Source organism: Corvus cornix, chromosome 1A, assembly GCF_000738735.6.
Source record: "Corvus cornix cornix isolate S_Up_H32 chromosome 1A, ASM73873v5, whole genome shotgun sequence".
Classification (NCBI taxonomy): Eukaryota; Metazoa; Chordata; class Aves; order Passeriformes; family Corvidae; genus Corvus; species Corvus cornix.
Window position 1 is genome coordinate 61,526,931 of NC_047057.1, and position 20,877 is coordinate 61,547,807.

A 20,877-nucleotide genomic window follows, 5' to 3' on the forward strand; every position below is an offset into this window, starting at 1 on the left:
AAAGTTGGAAGAAACAGACAAAATATATCTCAGCATATTTAATTTATTTAACAGATTGCTTTTCTTAAAAAAGAAGCCCAAACATCCAGCACAGGCTTTGGGGGTCAGGGTTTTCCTCAGCAATATTAAACATGGACATATTGCTTTGAGCATGTCGAGATTCAGAGTGACAGCTGTAACCATCTGACCTAAACCACACTGGAGTCAACACACAGGCTTGAATTTATTCAGTGTGACCCGGATCAAGTCTTTACTGAAGTCATGGCAGATGATAAAATGCAGAAAACAGACCAGGCCTACTTGCCACAGCCATGAAATGAGAGTTTCTTGCCAGCATTCACTACTTACCAAGGCAGTTGTGGCCATCATGGGCTAACATGAACCCATCATAGCATGTACACCTGTAGTTGCCCGGAATGTTGATACACTCGTGGACACAACCCCCATTGTAGAAGTCATTTTCACACTCATCGATATCTAAAACACAAGAGGAGGAAAAAGAAGCTTTTGTAAAAAGAGAATTCTAACAAAACAGAAAAATTTCTCCAACTCAGCATGTTTTTTGAATATATGCATATCCCTAATATTTCTTTTAGGCTCATGTTGGCAACTTCATCCAACACATAGCAGTGTCATATGTCTCTGAAAAGCAGCAAGCCAATGTACAGAACACTCCTTCACAAAGTAATTGGAGTATCATCGCAGTAAACAATGATATGTTGTCAAAAATAAAAAATGAACACTTGATTTTGGTACACTTTTTGTATTTAAAATATTGTTTTTATTTTCTGGCTTCAAAATAATCAAGCAGAGAATGAGTGAAACCTTTGACCTGTAACAACTATGTGAAGCATGCTATTAATATGGCATGAGACAAAAGTATGCCTTTTATAACAAATAAATTGTAATTTTCTGTATTAATCCATGTACAACAAGAAACACAAGAACTCCAGTATTTTATTCTCAGAAGATATGATAGAGTTGTTTGGGGTTTTTCACACTGGTCTGTATCTGAAAGAGGATCATAAAAGATGAGAGATGGATTCTGCTTCAACTACAAACAATCCTGTCATGATCTTCCCTCCCTCATACAAATAAATCACTTCTCCACTCATTCTAGAGAAAGCAAACTTTCTTCTTTTAACAGACTGTATTTTGGCTTATACATGGAACATTAGTATCACAGTCACTCTTGTGAATAATTCAGTGGTGCACATCAACCAACTAAAAATGCATAAATAATTAAAGATAACCTCATGGCTTGATAAGTATCAGGTCTAAATTTGTGGTGTGCTAGACCAAAAACCACAGCTACTCTCCCTAAGTTAGGCAGCACATGATAAACAGACAAACCTTTTAGAAAACCACCTGTTGGTATATCAGAGCTATCACAGCATTACATTTCAAAAGTGCCTTCCATTGCAGAGGTGATTGACATATTTCTGAATTAGGTTCTTGTTCACATAGACTTGCATTTTTTTTTCCCCTCCTGCTTTTAAAAGTACTCCATGAAAAGCTTTTGCTGCCTGGTATCATACCCAGATGCAATCCCAAGAAAGCACAGTGGTTTGAGGAAAAACAGGCTCCTCTGAAGAGCCAGCTCAGACTCAGCCACTCAGTGCTTCCAGCACTTCTGACCATTGGATTGAGGATGGCTGGGTTTGTCCCTCCTCACACAACCTGTGAGAGCAGGGACAGGCTTCTCCCAAATTCTGTTGCAAGCCCTCCCCTCATGTTGGCCTCTTCCAAAAATCTACCTTAAACTCTAAATTCTCCAACTCTCCATCCACCTGCCTCCAACAGCTCTGAAATTCCCCTTCTACAATCTCTTCAGCAGCTCAAAAATGGAATTACAGATTTGGCTTTATCTGCAAAACCAATTGGTTATTTCGTAACTCAGCATTTGGCACCACAGCAATACCTGAAATAAGAAGCTGGAGAAAGGATCTTCCAAAGAAAAATACAACCTGCTGCTTAAAGATAAATTTCCTAGTCCTTAAAGCACTGCTCTGTTTCAGAAGTTTCTCATTCTTTACTAACAATTTCCATCCATTAGTTGTGCCAGTGCCCACTCAGCACAGCCTGTGATTGTGCCCTACCTTCTGAGTCCAGTACAACAGCACAAAGAGACATCTGTGATTCTTCCTGAAAACAAGAACCAGCAAGTCAAGTGCTCATTCCAAACAACCTGCAATGCAGTCTCTGAGAAGCTGCTCTCATTAGGCCACAGCCCCGTGTGCCTGAGAGCATATTCCCAAAATGTTATAGTCTGGTTTCCACTCAGCAGATATTTGCAGGTTCCACAACCATTGATGAATATTCCCAGAAACTTCCTATCTAGCCTTCTCTACAGGCTACAGGGACAAAAATAGAGCTCTACAGTAATGCCAAGTTTTAACTGGCCAAGTCAATACTCAAAAAGCATCTAACATGATTTAAGTGTCAGGCGTGCCAGGTGTTCCCCTCAGGACACTCATAAAAAATGGCATCTTCATTTTAAGGTTCGTTCTCAACTTTTTCCAGCAATGAGTCTTTTGAGAAGAGGGAATTCAGAAGAAGCTGTTATCACCTGCTATGTTCCTCAGCATCAGACTGCCAAGGGTTGATCAATAATTCCCGTTTTCTTCAAGCAATGAATCAAACAGGACTATTTTTAAATAAGCAGTGGGAGAGCCCTCAAAAGGCCAAAATAATAAAAATCAAAGAAATGTGAAGCCTTTCAAATGACTGCCCCTTATATAATACTTATTTCTAAAAAGCTGTACTGTGATTAGCAGCACAAAGTGGTGATGCAATACAAACTCAAGTTACAGAAAGGGCAATGCAACAGATACAGAAACCACAAAAAAAGCAAAAGAAACGGATTCTTTCCACCTTGTTCTCTCAGGAGTTCAAGTCACAACTAATATTGCAAAAGGATTAGAAAATTATTTCTCCCTTTTGCACCCCAATAGCTGTACTAAACTAGAAGTGGAACAAAACATTCTAACTCCTTTTCAGAGCCATATTGTGGGGGTTTTGGTGTTTCTTCCCCTCCAAAACTCACACTACTATTTAAAAACTTCACCTAGCAGGCTGATTGGAATTTCTATCTGCAGTATTGCTAGCAAAAACCAAGGGGCTAAGACTGGTGAATTTAACACTTCCCAAAAATAACCCCCAAAAAAACCACCAAAAAAACTCCAGCCCCTTGCTCCCCACCAAAAACCCCAAACCAAAAAAACCAAAGAAAACCTCACAAAAACATGCACAAAGCCTGCAAACTCCAAAGGCTGAACCTTTTTGAAGCTCTCTTTCTGCTGCCAAGAGAAACGCAAACAATGTGACCACCACTCCATCTTCTCCTCTCTCATACCTGGAGGAAGACATTCTTTAAAGAATGCCTAAGTGTGGAACAGCTATAATTTATGGACAGAATGTCACATCTGACATGCCAGAATTCACAGCTTCCTTAGTAAGTTTCATATAGAGTAAAAGTAATAGGAATACATTCAATCTCATAAAACCTGCAGACTTGCTCTTCATATTGTCTGTTGTAAACTCAAAATTTGCAGGGGTCATCTGTGTTCATTTCCTTTTGGTTAGGTCATATCCTAGTATTTTTTTCCTGTAATTGATAGAATTGGGTGTTAATAGAAATCTCCACTCTAAACACCTCTGACTGAGAAATTAAGCTTTCCCTACTGATTTTGTAGCCTCAACTATCCTTAACATTTTTAGCATTTGGGTCACTTAATGTTGTCTTTCATCATGAAGGAGTTACCATAACAAAAACCAGAACCAAAAGGAAAAAAAATAAATGTAGGTATCCAACTGTGAAATTGTAATGGATGTAGGTGCATCTACTGATGAATTAGCAAGGTTTCTCAAAGGGAAACCTAAAGTTTTATCTATACTGGCAAAATACTTAAAATTTTCAATTCCTTGAATTCCAGCTGTTCAGACAGGGAACTCTTGGGGTGTTTAGTGAAGAAATCACCTTAAAAGAGTATTGCAGTATTTCTGCTCCAAGAGAAATTAATTTCATGTGGCACTACAATGGCAGGGATCACGGGAGTCTCAGAACTAAATGCACCAAAATGATTAATAAGGTGTAGGGGCATTTGTAGTAGTGACACAGTCTGCCAAGAACCTGTTTGAGCTTAGTGTATTCAAAAGAGACAGCAACTCCCAATCCCAAGGCTGGAAGTAAGCAAACACATCCTCAGACACTGGCAAAATAATTTTGATCCTCTCTTCCTGGAACTGGTTCAGAAAAATCTCATAAATCCACTGCTTGTTTCAAGAGTTTACTTGTTTCAAGTAAAAAATGATCAGGAAAAAAGAGATTAAAACAAACTTGCTTACTTGGGTGTACTAGTAACTGTACTGGTTCAGCTATTTATTTACCAAGGTGAAAGAGGCTTGAGAACTCCATCACAATTCTTTCTGGAAAGCAGAGGTGAATCTTTTTGTTACAGTCTAGAAATAACTCCTCGAGCACAGTCCTAGGGAACACAGCCATGCTCTGCTCCTGCCCTCCTCAAGGAGCAGTGATGTTACTTAAAGAACACCCATTCTACAAGACTGCAGTTATTATCCAATGCAAGCATCCAAGAACTTTTAAAAAAAACCTTAGACAAGTATCCGAGAAAATGTGAGGATGAGTTACCATGGGGACATGCTGCAATTTACAGTCCTTGCATTTCAGTCATAGGAAGAGAATTTGAATTTGTCTTCTTTAAGTGACCTTACTCTTTTTAGTCTAGTGGGACTTGTATTTCCCTTAAACATAATGTGGTTGATTCTTCTTTCATTATTAGAGGTGAAACTGACCCTCCCCCAGTATTTGTTTAATTTTTGTATTCTGCCACAAAGAGATGGAACTCTCATAAGCCTCACAAGGCCACCCTGCAGAGAAGCAGCTCTTCCAGAAGCACAACAGTACAACCATGAAATGTTCAAAATAAAACAAGAATAAACTCTTCTGCTTCCCATATCACAGTATTGCAGCTTTCTGTTTCAGCAGAGAATAGAAGACACATCAGCATGCAATAATTAATGTCCACAAGACAAACCAAACTGTAAAACAGTGAGGAAGCTGCAAAATGGCTGGTTCCCAATTTGTCTAAACATTTTCAGCAGTGTCATGAAATTTACTGCATGATAATCATCTTTTCCAAGCAGTAATCAGCTTTCCTAGAAGGTGGCAAAGAATTCATGCCAAGAAAGTAAAAAGTCTACCTCCAGAAAAATTCATTCCTACTCTTCATTGCACCAGTTGCAATTAATTAAGCTCCTGAATGTCCAAAAATCACTACAACACATGCAACAAACTTTGTCAGCACAGCTACAGATCATTATGGGCACAGCTACTGACATCAAAGCAAATGTCTGCATGGAGTTGATGAATTTTGGATGAGTGTCACAGCTAAACTGTCACAACAAGCCTTATGGCTATTAACATGCAAAAGGAAGAATGACTGAGGCCTGGAAGTCAATGAGCCAAATTCAGTGTTTAGTGTTGAATTCCACAGATTTCTATAGAAAATGGGAAAGTGTGCATTGACACAAATTTTATCTTGGCATCTGTCAAGGCCACAGATCCCAACACTCACAATGCAACAGAAGATGTTCAAAAGAGGCGTAGGATTGAATAAATTCTGTGTCCATTTTAAAGTATTTCTTGACTAGCAATATAAGGGCAAGATCTGGAGCTAATTTAGTAAACAAAAACTTCAATTGACTTTGAAAGGAGTAATTTATGTGCTTGGACATTTCAAAATAAATAGCCAAAGAAAGCTGTCTGCCCACATCAACTTCTAATTTAGAGAACCACAAACAAAAGTGATCATGCAGGTATATTACACCGATGGAGAATATCTCATAAAGAAGCTGGATCCATTAAATAGCTAGAAAAAGAAATATTAAAATCTTTGTAAGTACATATTGATGGATAAAGCCACGTATTTCTTCAGTATCTAAAGAAAAAATATTTTGGTATCCATCTTTATCTAATTGCTTTAAACAAAACACTACCAAAAAAGGCACTATGGAGACAGTAAATAACATTGTCCTTACAAACTTGACAGGAAAGTGTGTTTTACCTTCTTGCTTGAAGAGAGGTTGCTGGTAGCCCCTACAGAGGGCAAAGCATACCAGATGAAAAATTCTTTTATCAGTTGTCTTCTGCTAAAAAATGTCATCCTACAGTTCTGCAACAGCAGCATCTTGCCTGCTTATCCACAACTATTATTCAACAAAAACATGGCAATATGCTGGAGCCCATATATCCAGGTGGTAATATTTTTCACTTTTATGGCTTCTCTCTTAAAAGCTTTCAAAAAATTTTATTGATTTCTTATTGAGTTTTGGTCACTGTTCTTCCTAGGGTTAATGCACTAACCTAATTTCCACAGAAAAACACAGGAAAAAAGGGCCTACCCCTAGGTTCTGAATCCTACACAACTGAGAACAGATTCACAGTGCAGAACTGTCTTCCTCATTGCATAGCTTTATGCAAGCTTGATCTCAGATGCCTGTGAAAGAAAGCGACCTTTAAAAAGGTGAAATAGCCTGAGATGAAACATCAACCCTACAAAAGTCACAAGGCTTTTTTGCCACTTGCTTAGTGAAGCCAGGAAGATGTATTTTCTGGGATTCACAGTAGAGAGAGATGTGAGACAGGATCAGCACTGAAATTTTTTGCTCCCATTTCCAACTCAGAGCAAACAGCAGCATAGCACTGTCACTGCTACTTTAAAGGTAACAGGCAGAAGTGAAGCTACATGCACACTGACAAGGATTACAAACAAGTTCTGGTCCTGGATCACAATCAGATCAGCATCTTATTCTTCTTAATGACTGAGTTTGAGACTGTAAAAGCCATTAAGATAAGTAAAAATTACATGGGAATATTTATATATTTATATATATTCTTTGGCAGAGTCTACATTTACTATACCTCCAGCAGATATGCCTCACACACTGGAAAACCTGAACCTAAGGCATTCGTATTTCCCATACCAACTTGCACTTTCCATAAGAAGGAAACCACTTCCATATCTAAAGGCCAGGATAAAAGCTCAAATGTAGTTAAAGACCATTCTGGTAAAGTGCAGGTGAAATTTGCCAGAAGTTCAGCTCTCTGGGAAACACTCACCCTAAGCAACAATACTAAACATGTTAGATTCTTACAAAGAGTTTAGCATCAGCACATTTCCACACATTTGAAGTCTGCTCAGCTCTACTCTCAAAATTTGCAAAACCTGACCCATGTATGAAGAATTGGGTGGGAAAATGTTATCGATTTTCAATTTCACTCAACCTGACCTGATGAAATACCATTTCCATCTGCGATTTGTGGTACCAGAATTCAACATTTACTCCAAGTACAAATTTTATGAAGAAAATATTGACATACCATGACTCATTCAATATTTCGACTCCACAAAACCCCTTCACCTTCAGAGAAAAGTCCATTTTTGAAAATGTCTTTCCACGAAAAGCTTGTTAAATCACTTTTTCTATAAAACAAATTATTTGTTACATCTGGTCCTTCCTGTGATACTTTATTTTTTTGACTCATAAATGTTAACATCTTTATTCTTTAGATGCTGTGACCTTGTAAATGTTACAATCTAATGAATCAGAGGAACAATGAGTGCAGTTTTTACAGCTTTTAAGTTGCCATGATGTTTTCAAGACGCTTGTGCCAAAGAAAACTGTAAAATTTGATAGCCATTAGGACTTCTCTAAGAGGCAAGGTCAAGGGTGGGCAGGCTGGGAGCAGGGTAAACTCAAAAAGAGCAGCCGGATGTTTCTCAGTGGAGAAGGAAAAAGAACAGGTACAATACGTTGTTTAACATGAGGTTTTTTCAGTGTAAATCCCTCAAGAGCCTTTGCACTATGGGTACTGCCTCTCCCATGTTTTTCCCATTAGTGCATCCACAAAGGAAAAAAAAATTCAATTTTACAGCTTCCTTCAAAAATGTCACAAGCCCCTATTTCCCAGTATTAAACCAGCAGTAAAACAAAAAGGCCATGCCAACTTAGTGGACATGTTTTGGATGCAATCTGTGGTATTGTGCTGTTTTTCTGGAAGCCATTTCACCCAGTTTCCAGAAAAGACCAAGTACTCTGTAGCAGTTTTGTTTCCTTTCCTTCTGTGATAGCCAAACACATCATGTTATATCTTCTTAAAGTACTTTCCTGAAAGAAGGGGGAGAAATGGAATACAACCCAAACTGTGTAGAGGTGTGTCCAGCTGGTTAAACAACACACACATTTTTAAAGTGTGAACAGTTTCATGTTTAGAACTATTTTGCTTAAAAGCATTTAGGATACATCTGAAAGACAGATGAGATGTCATCGCATTTAGCACTGCCTGTAGATATGACTTTTTAATTTTCTATAGTTTTTTTATTTAATATTTTTTACTATTGTTTCATCATTTTTTCCCTAACCACAATTATTAACTTTTAATTTTAAAGAAAATGCAGACAGCTATTAATGATCCCTATTTTGCCCTGAATTTTGTCTGAAATTTTTTTTCCTATTATTATACTGTGTACAGCAAGCATGAATCAAATTTTCAAGTCACACAGAGTAAGGATGGAGTCACCCTCACTGGTTCGGGAAAAACAGACAAGCTTTCAGATACACAAGTCCTTCTCTAAGGAGGTTATGAAGTAACTGAACTGAGTTTATCAGCTGTAGAAAATGTAGGTGTGTTCAACACTTGCTACTTTCCAAGGCTTAGTTAATGATCTTCAACTACTGTGCATCATAGAAAGATAATTAAAGGGTCACACTTAAAGACACCAGTGACTAGACAGTATCAAGCACCCACTGCTGTAAGCTGACTTCAGCTGACTCAGCTCCCACATTGGTAAATGAAACAAGGCAATAGATGATGAAAATCCAAAATTTCTGCAGTAGCTGAATGGCTGTATCTCACATTTTTGGTGAGTAACCATCCCATTCTTCATTCATCAATAAGAAATATGGTGTCTGGAGACTCCTTTCCTTACACTTTTCTTAAATTCACCTTCCCTTCCTCCATTTCCTGTCACTGTTCTTTCCTGTGCATTTTCCTCCTTATTTAAACTCTTAGTTCAAAGAGTGGAAAGAACATTTTTAACAGCTGGACATTGATATGCCAATCAAACTGACAACAGACACAAGAATCCACCCCTTTGATTCCTTCTCTGAGGACGCCTGATGTTCAAGGCAGGTATTCCTCCTTCAGTGCACACGTACTTTGCCAATGGAAAGTTATCACTGAAGTACAGTGAAGTAAGAAATAAATAAAAATATTGAAAAAAAAGGTAACACATAAACTGAAATCTGAGACTCTGTATGCATTTGGTGTCATTTGCCAGCCACCTAAATACTCTGTATGGTGGTGTACAGAACACCCCAGCAGCAGGAACGGGGAGGAGATCAAATAAGTGATATGGAACTCTCTTCACTTTAGGACCTTACAGAGTTTCTGACTGCTTAATTGGCAAGTTTTCCTACTGCATTAACACTGGGCTTGTACAGAGCTATTTACCTACAGTACTTTTTGGGTGCCTGAAACCTTTGGAGAGCTAGAATCATTTATGGAAAAAAGTAATTCAGCAGAGTCCTTTCCCTAGGGAACAATATATTTTCTATTCTTGTATCTCAGTATCCCTGTGTGACATTTGCCATCTCGACTAGCACAATGGGAACTTATTTGGGACCATTACAGCTTCATTTATAGTAAATAGAATTTTTTTTCCTAAATAAACCCGAAATTGTTGTTATCCTGCATTCAGCATCTTGAACCCCTGATTAGAGTTTGTAGCGGCTTGACATTTGTCTTAATTGATATTTAAACAGATTGGCTGCAAGTTCTTTGAACTCAAATGAGGTACTCAAATAAAGATGGATACCTGCAGAGCACGTAACAGCTTTAGAGTCTGTCTTTATTTAGTAGCTGCCATGCCCAACAAGCTCAAGCAGAGAGGTTTCCTGTTCACAAGCTGTTATGAATGTGAAACATGACATTTGACAGCATTTTTCCCACCACTTCTAAATCACAGCCATTTTCCACCATGATTCCCTCTTTTAATATAATGGGAAATGTTTGATTCCACAATGAACCTTCGAACTTCTTGGAGATCTAATGGGAGAGTATTTCTGTGTGCCTTACTGACACTGCTGGTGTGCATGCATCCTAATGATAGTTGTTTCAGTAAGTCATGGCAGGAGGTAGTTCCTATATCTTTAAATTCAAATATGCACCTATAAATTTTGAGAAGAATGTTTCAAGTAGTGAAATAAGCTCACTGATACAGATATAATTCACCTACTTTTTTTCCAGACTCTGCAGGCATCTCATTCTCAGATGGTGTATCTCCAACATTCCTTTGCATTTCATTTTTAAACGTCTGTCCATTGACAAAGAGAAAAAAATCCCAACCTTCAGTTCTGAAGTAAATTTCTTAATAAAACCTACCAGTGAATGAATATTAATTTATCTTATGTGACCCTTTCTGGGGGGGAACAGAAGGTGGCTTCTTGCCCATTTCAGAACAAGTCAGTGGCAGATTATGCACTGTCAAATGGAAGATTTCTTGGTATCATAGAGTACATGCTTCCTTAGTCCCTGGCAGACTGACACTACTTCTGTTTCAGACTGAAAAAGCCAAGACCAAAAACAGTATGAGAGGCTATATAGCAGTGGTTTCCAGCCTTCCTGGATATGAGGAACTAGTATGTTTTCCAGCAGAAGAGGAAACACTTGTACAGCAAATTTACATCTTCTGACAGCAGGCTTACTTTTTCAAACTGTTTTTCTCGCCTGTACTTTAGTAGTAGTCCTTGGCTTATTGCATACTCCTGGCTAAGAACAACTCTTCTGTGCTGGTTAACCACTTGGGGAATATAATGTAATTTATATCATGCAAGATTTGTAAAATACAGGGCTTCCTGTCATCCTGTACCACTTGGTCAAACTTCCTACTCTGTATCAGACATGTATCAGATATTAATTTTGCCAGCCTACAAAAACTGGCAGGACAAGTAATCTGTCTATGAGCAGATCAGCTCTGCATTGCACTGCTGGCGTGTCCTGCTATGAGAGAATCACCTGTTCAGGGTTGCTCTTCATGTCAACATTTACTGAAGTTGTGTGGCTATTTCCCAACATGATGCACGGGAAAACCATGAATTTGTGTTCCCTGCCAGACCCAATATTTATGAAGCCCCAGAAACCAACTCTGCCTCCTATTTTGCCACCTGTTCCCTGAATACAGACAAATTCATACCATTCCCCAACAACATCCTTTATGAACTGAAGGCCTCTCAGCATTTTGGTTTGCAGAGAACAGTAAAGAGCAGCCTACCAGGAGTGCCACTCCTAAGTCCTTCACAAGGATAAAGGCTGTAACTCCGCCCCTAGCTGACTGGACGGTAACTTGGGTCATCAAACACAGAACCTCCTTTGGTTTAGAATCATAATGTTTGGTTTTGCTGTAAGTAGTTTTTCTAACTACAGAAGCTTTTACCCAGTCTAGGAGGGTCTGCATGATGGTACAACAGTTGTAACACACATGGAATGCACTGAAAAATGAGAGTATTGGTCATTCATTAAAACTCAACGAAACAGGCGTCCCTCACACTCACGGTAATTAAGACTCCAGGGTACCTCTGGCAAGAGGAATCTCATAATACCAGCATGTTGCCTGATTCCCTACATTAATCATTTCACATTACACTCTTTTAATCCAGGAGATAGTACTGAGGATTTCTTGCTTTCCTTCTCTTTTCTATGGTGTTAAGAAGACTTTAAGTGCTCCAGCCTAGATACAGATACATTACTTGTATTTAGTTTATGTTTTCAGAAGAGTGGTGTTAATTTTGCTCACGAGTCCCTTGCAGGGCTGTGGGTATTTTTCAGGAAACAAACAGTAAAATTAGTTGACCCTACATTAAGCCATTTACATGGTTCATTTATGAGCTTGACACATTCACTTCACAAAGATCTGAGAAGACTAAACTGAACAGAAATAATCAAATATTTACAATACCTTTTTTTAATCTGAGACAGTCTTGCAAAAAAGCTTAAACTCATTTTTGTCTACCACCCTTCAGCTCTGTGCACCATCTAGAAGGTACAAAAGTTACCAGGCTACAAATTTCGTTACTATGCAAAAGTTTCAGATGATCAAGTCACATTTTGTTCCTGTAATGAAAATTTAAGCTTGTTACAGATTTGTGTTTCAGCATCTTGCTTTCAGTAAGATAAACCTTACTAAACCTATAATAATAATGATTATACCCTAAATGTGAGCTCATAGAAGCACTGTCTGAAGCAGTTCACAGCTCTAAAAGCTCTCTCCATCAGAACTGTACAATCATGAAACATGGAGCTATTTTCAAGATGCCAAAACAGTTGGCAATTTTGCTACTCAGAATTCTGGCACAGCCTCTCTCAGCTTCTTAACAACAATTCTGTCTCCACAGTGTGTAAAGTACCTGCCATGCAGTTTTGCTTGGATGTACAGACAGAATGTTTTCCACTTTTTGGAAAGCATGGCCCTGGCCAGTATCAACAAGAAGCCCTAGATGTTGTTGCAGTAGATGAATGCAAAAAGGGTTTTATTTTCAAACAAATACCACACCGATGTAACGATTCCAGCTATTTTATTCCTGTAACAGAGAACCCAATCCTGATACATTCTGGCAGTTCTAAAATTTTATTCACAAAGAGAGTTCATCAGTTATGATGTAGGCTCTCCCCAGTGTTTTAAAAGGCCATGCAGAAATTAGTCTTGTGAGCCAGAGCTCTATTTATCACCAGAGACAAATAATCACAGAGAAAATCTAATAAACAGTGGTAAGCAGCCTTTGGTTTTTGACCTGTGGATGTGTAGCCATTGTCCAGCAGGGACATAAATGTACAGAAAATGAATAGCAGCAGGCAACCCACTGGCTTTTCCATCATTATTACCCCTTCCAGACTCTCAAAACATTTCCTGGACTCTTTGACAACTAGAGAAGTAAGCAATAGCAGGAACAAGAATTAATGAAGTTGCACACATCTTTGCTGAACATGAGGCAAGTGAGGGTTAGATGAGGCCAGGGCAAGCTGTACTAACGCCAATTTTGTAGTGAGTAAAGTCCAGGAAAAGTGGTAAGGATGAAATTTAACATTCAAATCTGAAAAACACCATTGCTGACCTGTGAATCATCAAATATTTTTATTTATGCGCTGTGCTGACATCTGATGTTTGGACCAGAAAGGGAGATAGGGCAAAGAGATGCAATTTTAGCTTTGCCATGAAATTAGATATTTTTGTTCCAGTGTTCAAATATCCTGTACTAGAACGCAGACACAGCTTCCATTAACACTATTAAATGAAAAAAGGATGAAACTGCAGACACAGGAATAACACGGGCATTTGCTGTAAATTGAAGAGTGCTCATATTAATAGCCTGGAAATTTTCCTTTGGGAATTTTAAGCATTTTTATTTATTCATTATGTTGGGGACAATGTTAGGTAGAGAGAACCAAAGAATGCCTTCAGCTTCTGTGCGGTGTTCACATAATAATCTGCTTTTGACAGAATGCAGCACAGAAAGCCAAGCTGTACAACTGAACTGACCTCCTCCCCAACAGCAGAGGGATAAAAGTGGCTAAGTTTATATAGTTGTTTAGTCCTGTGGACCTATTGCCAATACTCTCACGTAGATCATTTCTTATGAGGTGCCTTGCACAACAATGCTATTTTATTATGCCGAGATAAGCAAAAGGTCTTGCCTAAAGACTTGATTAACAACCCAATAAACAGTTTGGGTTCATTTTTTTTTGTTTAATTGGACAGTACATCCAACATAAAACTAGAGATTTCAGATGTCACTTCTTGAAATGTTCTTCATGAATTCCACATGCTTCTTCCTCCTTCCCATCTTTCTAGAGAATCCCTGTTTTAGGACTGTCTCTGGTGTATATTCACAGTATTTCTAAGATGCATAAACAGAAGTCCAGGAGAGAACACGTTACAACATCCTTTGTTATCCACTGAAAACAGGGCAGCAAGGCCTGACTAGTTAACTCACCCACAAATAATACAGGACTTCAGCCTCAGTAAAAGAATCAAAAATGAAATAATAGGGTTATGGGTGTTTATCCACAGCACCTGATTTAACAGTGTAGCCACCTGAAGTTAGGTCAAACATCCAGGTCAAACTTTTCAAAGTACCTATTAATTTTTCACAACTGACTTGAGACACTCCTTAATGAAGTCTCATTTTCAGAAAGGTGTGAAGGCTCATCACTCTGAAGATGCTGTTAGTTGCCAAGACAAAAACTAGGGTTTGTAGGGTTTGCTCATGTAGAGAAACACAACGTGAGGTTCCTGGTAAACCACAGTAGATGGGAGGCTGCAGAGAGACAGGTGTACACAATTACCTGTTCCTGCACAATGCTTTCCCAGTGTTCTGAGCATGGCTAATCACCTGTACACCACTGTGAGTTATGCAGAACCCCTGGAGAAGCAAATATACTTATCTTCTCTTCCCATTCTGAAGATGTCATTAAACACAGTGAATTGAATGATACCTCTGGCTCAGGAGGTCTTTAAATCTCAAGCTGCATTCTTCCATTTCATGGGTTTTTTGTAAGCTACTGTAAGCATCCACTGTTGGCCACTGTCAGAGACTGCACATCAGGCTAGACAGACCTTCAGTCAAACTTGGTCTGGCCAGCTTACACACTTTTGATATTAGAAGATAAATACACATAGGTAGGAAGCATAGGTAGGGACCAGATTTTTTGCACCCACTGTAAAGAGTCCTGATTTTGCCTTCCTGTACTGGGTATAATTTAAAAATCTTTGTATATTCCATCAGCACAGACATAAAAGTAACTGGACAACAAGGAGAAATTCTAAAAAATGCTTTAGGGGATTTGCAAAGATCTGATAACTAGGCAAACAAAACTGACCTTCAAGAAGCTCTGACCACTTTCATTTGTCCCAAGTGCACATAAAGGTCTAGTAGACATGGCATATAAAGGACTTTAAATTTGTGTTTAGTTTGTGCAAGTAGGTAATTCAGCCACTGAATTAAAAGCATTGCAAATTAAATAAAAGTATGATCACATGGTCTAGCAGTGCTTCCTGAGTAGGATGAACTAAAAAAAAATTAAAGAATTGAAAATATAAAACTGAGACTGGGAGGATAAATTTCATAGTGATCCAGTGATAACATGGCAGCTTAAAAATCCCATGTCCTGGTTAAATTTGAAGGACAAGTACAGAATATTCTTCATTAATTTAAATGGAATTTGAATCTCACAGCAGGCTCTTTGCCCAGATACACCTCATCCAACTTTACATGCCTCCACTGTAGATGCCCACATTTGTGTCAGAAAGAAGACTCTTATTTTCAGGACATGATTTATCTGACCTCTTTTTGTCTCCAATAATGCAAGGCAAACTGCATGAAGGAAATTTATCTCCCTCAACTATAAAAGGAAAGCAAGCCTAATGGTTTAAATGTGCTGATTTGTACTACTGAGATCCACCTTTGGACACATTAAATGCACCCTCTGTCCTCTTTAGACAGCCCTGAAAGGCACAGGAGCTCTCTTAATACATGCAATGCTCAACAGATAGAGCCAGGGTCTGCCTCCCACCCAATATAAGAGACTTGATTTATACTGAAATTTAGGTCTCTGAAGGAGTGCAGAGACCATAATCAAGTGACTGAGCACGATTTCAACGTTAAACTAAATGAATTATAGGGTGTATTATTAATGGCTGTGAGTGACTGACAAGCCTTTGCCTGAGGACAGACAAATGCAGGAAGCGAATGTTTGTATTGATTCACATGTTAATCTTGTAACTTGTGACCCCAGAAAACTTTTAAAACAAAGGCAGAAACATGTTTTCAAATTACCACAGGAAAAGTAAAGTAATCCCACCCCCCACCAGTCAAACAATTTTACGGCCAGCAGACTGCACAAAACCACATGGAGGAGATATTTTTAATTAAGTGCAATATAAGGAGAATAATGGTTACCCGTATTCAGTCTAAACAATTATTAGCAAAAGGGCCTTAGAATTTTAAAGTAAGCCATTTAAGAAATGCTTACTGTTTTAAACATAGGCTGTTTCTGATTATAAAGTAGAGCTTCTAATTAAGATTAGTAAGGCCTAATTCAAGCTATAATTTGGTTCCTTTAGTTAGCAAATGTCTATTAAGACCAAGCAATTAAGGTTAAATGGGTTGAAGCATTTAAAGCACTCCCTCCTGCTTCAAATACTAAAATAGAAAAGACTATGTCAGTAACTAATTCAGACCAGAAGACATGTATTTATTTCCCTTAAGTTTTTTTACTTCCTTGTTCACCATAAAGTTTATTGAAGAAGAAACTCTTGGTAAACTAGATTTTCAGTAGAACAATACGTTTAACAAAAAAACCCCAAAATATAAATACAAATTCTGCTGTTATATATAGTATAAAGTTTGTTCCTATTATGTTTCCTTTCCTTAATTTTATAAATATCAATAATAAGAATATGCACTAGACTTCCTAGTGGCATATTTCTGTCTCTTGATAGTTGTGCTTATACTTGGCATGATGGTCTTAAGCATAGATGTTGTGTGTGTGCTTGACAGGTAGAAGTAAACTATGACTCGTACTACTTACATAAATGGCCTTTTTAAAGCATTCCCACCTCACCTTCCATCTCCCATTTTCCCCATTTTCACAGCTTCTTCAAAGACTGAAATTCCTTATGCCTGGTCTCATCTTTAAGATCAAGTATTTCAGCAAGTTCAAGCCAAACGGGGTGAGCAAATCAAGGCTGCATTCCTGAGGGCACGACAGCCTCCCCCACATCTCCCTGCCCGCCTGTGCCAGAGCCCAGCTCCAGAAGGACCCTCTGGTAACACTCACACTCAGACCTCTCACCTGCCTTTTGGACTCTTCAGAACTCCCCCCAAAAGAGCCCAAACAAATCACAGTTATCAAGACAACAGGCTGTCCTTCCCATTAAACAGGAGACCCACAGAAAATGCTGTGTGCAAACAGGACCACTCAGGTGCTCTCAACTACAAACTCCGGGGCTTTCCTCACTGGATGGCAGCACTAAGGAAAACACGCTGCTCCTTCCAGAAAGTGTCCCCTTGAGTCCAGACTCTTGCTATCACAGGCAATTGTATCGTGTAATCCTACTCAGGATAAAGACTGATGTTGTCTGCCCACTGTGGAGCAGGCTACAGCAACTGCCTGTTGTCTTCCATACAGACCACCGGAATACTTGTCTTAAAACAGCTCAAAATTATGACTAGTACCTAATAATAACATCAATATTAATGCTCATCACTAAGAGCCTGTCAGCATAAGCAGTACAGGTAGGTATTCTTCTAATAACTCTTTTTTTTTTTAGTGCAACAAAGTTCAGTGAAAGAACTCAGAAATATGCACTGGAAACTTCTGTATTAACTCAAAGTAAATTGTGCCATTAAGCTATTCTAGAAAATTAATGCAACTGCTGTTGCCATCCTGAACAGATTTCTGTGTATTCCCTGTTCAGAATAAAAGCTAAAGCTTTTGGGTTTTCCTCCGTAAGACCACATGTGATGCAGTCAACAATTTTTTTTATACTGCACTTCTTGCACTTCCCTCAAGAAAAAGATTAAAAAAAAAAAAATTTCAAAACAGACAGTAAAAGGATACAAAGTGCCAGAAGCATAAAGAAGAGAAATACGTTTAATATACACCTAGAAATGATTGTTAATACGAAACTTAAGTGACAACACCTTAGATTTTACCCATATCACAAAAAAGTATTTTCCTAGTAAACAATCATACTGTAAACAATTTGATGGGGTTGTTTCCATTGTTAAAGCTTTTGAGAGAACTGTATTATAAAAGTTCTTCCATTCTGAAGCCATAATCTCCTTAAATGTAAAACTGTGTGTATACAGAATAAGCTGCTGCCATTTTCACAAAGTGAAACATTCTACATCTAATGAAACAGACCGTGTCCAACCAAAGCATTTTAGTATGAAGGTTTTTATTTCCAGACAACAGGCTGAAATTACCTATTGCTCTCTTATACCCATTCCCTGTCTCACTCTTACAGCCAAAACAGTCACAAGTCAGAGAAATCCTGGCAGTCCTCCTTCCCTCATTTGTTCCTTGCACTCTGAATACGTCTCCACACTCCCGTCTGAATGGAGGTAAAATCGCTTCCCTAGGAATTCAAGCCAAGCAAAAGCCATAGGGTTCCACTTGTGTCTGCCCTCTAGAAGCCAAATAATGCAGTTAGGCTCCCTCATGGCTTTGGGTTCGGTCTGCAGCACAGCCAAAGGACGCTGCCTTTACCCAGTGTGCCCATGTACACAAAGCCACCACGAGAGCCCTTGGGAAAATCCCAAGTCAGGAGCAGGAGCAGCCCGTTCAGAGCACCTGCCTTTGCAGTGGGTGCGGTACCAAGACCTGCACTAAAGATCAGATGAACTCTTACCACTGTGCCAGCAAGAACTGGACTGCGTTAAGAGAAAAGTGGTGTGTGGGGGGGGGGAAGGACACGCAAAGAGGAGCTTTGATCACATTCACCTTTAGACAGGTTGGAATGCATCAGGAAAAAATGGAAATTTCTAAATAAAGTTGGACTTTGGTGCCTTGTAGTTAGCGAAAGACATTGGCGTGTCTCCAAGTCACAGTTTTTATGGAATCCTTTTGCAAACAGAAATGTGCAAAAAGAATAAAGGCACAACTCTACTTGGTAGAGACACGGACATCTCTAGAGGTATGAAGTCAGATATCAAATTCTTTCTATGCATGTGCTGCCAAACCATTTAGATATGCATTACCTAAGCTACTTATTCAGCAAAGCAAACACCCCACTTATTTCAACCCCTTTTTCCACTATAACAGTGAGACTGAAAGTTCTGAATGTGACCTCTGCTTCCAGATAATGAAATCAAAACAAAGGCACTTCAGTGCAGTTCCCCTCTTACAACAGCAAGAGCTAGAAGTCACAGCAGTAACGTCCTGTAGGATTTTCAGCAATGATAAGTCCAACAAATACCTATTTCTCCAGAGGTTCCCCTTCTCTGAAGCACACTCTGCAGCAGCACCATTCCTTCCAACAACATTAATAATCACCAAATTGGTACTATGCATTGCTCTTATTCTTTTCCCCCCTCAGTTAAACTTTTGATGTTCTGTGAGCATGATGTTAAATGTAAGGACTGACAGTGGTTCATGCAAATGAAGGCATGGGAATGATGGTATGAAGCTTAGTAACATCACTCTGAGAGAGTAAATGAAAATTGGCTTTTACATTCTCTGAGATAACAGCTCATCTGCTTAACAAATTGATTGGAAGAATTGGAACAATCTGAAAGTTGTTTATTTAATATTTCTGATTCTTTGATAGCTGTAAAGCATTATCAACAGTTGTGAAAGCATGGTCTTGAATTTGGTATGTTGTCTGTGGGTCCTACAGCACCAAACAAACTGCACTAAGTTTAGGTCTAAAGTATGTGCAAGATCAAGGACTCAAATCACCTTTTTAAATGATCCAGATTTTGTTTTTAATTCCTTGGTCACTGAAAGAGAAACTGTGACCTTCTACAGGCTCCAGAGAAGCAGCACTGTAACTTAAATAAGGCAATAGCTTCAATTTAATAAAGCACTTAAACAGAATTACTTTAAAATGTAACAGTTTCTTAAGATTAAGTACATGCTTGAGTACTCTGGTGATTCATGGCATTCGAAGAGAAAAATTCTGCCAACTGTAATGTAAGGGTATTCCTTTTGCTCAGCATCTTAAATGTGCAGAAAAGTCTTGAAATTTCAAGGGGGTCTGTCAGACCTTATCTTCAGTTTCTTATAACTCTGCCAAACATTTATATATGAAATATACTTTTTTCTTGCAAGATATCTGCTTTAAAGCAGGTCTTTTTTTTTCAGTTGACATTTAAAACAAATATATATACTAAAACAAAAAAAGGAAAAAACTCAGGGAGATAGCTTTTTTCTAAAGAGATTATATGGAAGAGTCACTGCTTTGTTACATTTAAAAATTCTCCCCCAATTGCTTGAACATTTATTTAATGCTCTCAGATTTTGTTTCCAATAAGGTGTCAGGGAGTTACCTTTCAGGAGATTTCTCAGGACAGAAAAAGATGGTCAAATTACAGCTGAAAATATACCAAACAACAAAAAAAGCGCCATCTAAAAATTCATTAGCCCCCTTCCTTCCCCAAGAATATAATAAATTCAAAGCTAAACAGGCATCTGCAGAAATTTAGGCAGCTAAAGTTTCCAAAACAACCTTCTTGGTAGGTGTCTTTTTTTGACCTTATGCTGTAGTTTCACACCACAATGGCTTTAGAAACTAAACCAGGTTAGGAAATCTATTCACCTTATTCACCACCACCTTTTCCCTGCCATGTGTCTCAGCCTTTATATTCCAGTTCATTGCCTTTTCAGTGTAGAGCTGCTTGCAGGGCCAGACTGTACTCCTTTGTGTTTTCTTCCACTTTTGGGGGTATTATTTCAGTAATATTCTTCCCAGAATAGCCCCACATCAACTGCCCCTGTGCAAAACAGAAGGCACGATCAAGGAAAAGGAATTTCCTAAATCAGTGCAGAGGGAGTACTACTCCTTTTGCAACCAGAATCCACACACATTTTCCCTACAAATTCCTACCACACATCCACCATCCCAGGACTGCCTGAGCTTTGACCAAACCTGCCCTGCATGTAAGGTTCACAGCTATCCTGGGCTAGAACAGCCTTGGACTGGTACCACGGGTACAGGGACTGTATCCACCATCCTCTTCCACGGGCACAGACACCATCCGGGATTCCCACTCTCTCCACAGTGTCCTAACAGCATG

General features: G+C 38.7%; 1 protein-coding gene across 2 annotated transcripts in view; it reads right to left on the reverse strand.

The window, feature by feature from the left end:
* Positions 1–20,877, reverse strand: part of SCUBE1 (signal peptide, CUB domain and EGF like domain containing 1) — a 194,676-nt gene that overhangs the window by 163,099 nt on the left and 10,700 nt on the right. For both annotated transcript variants that reach the window (XM_039570896.1, XM_039570895.1), the window contains exon 3: positions 349–477. In XM_039570896.1, coding sequence (XP_039426830.1) covers positions 349–477 — 129 coding nt within the window. The remainder of the gene's footprint in view (positions 1–348; positions 478–20,877) is intronic.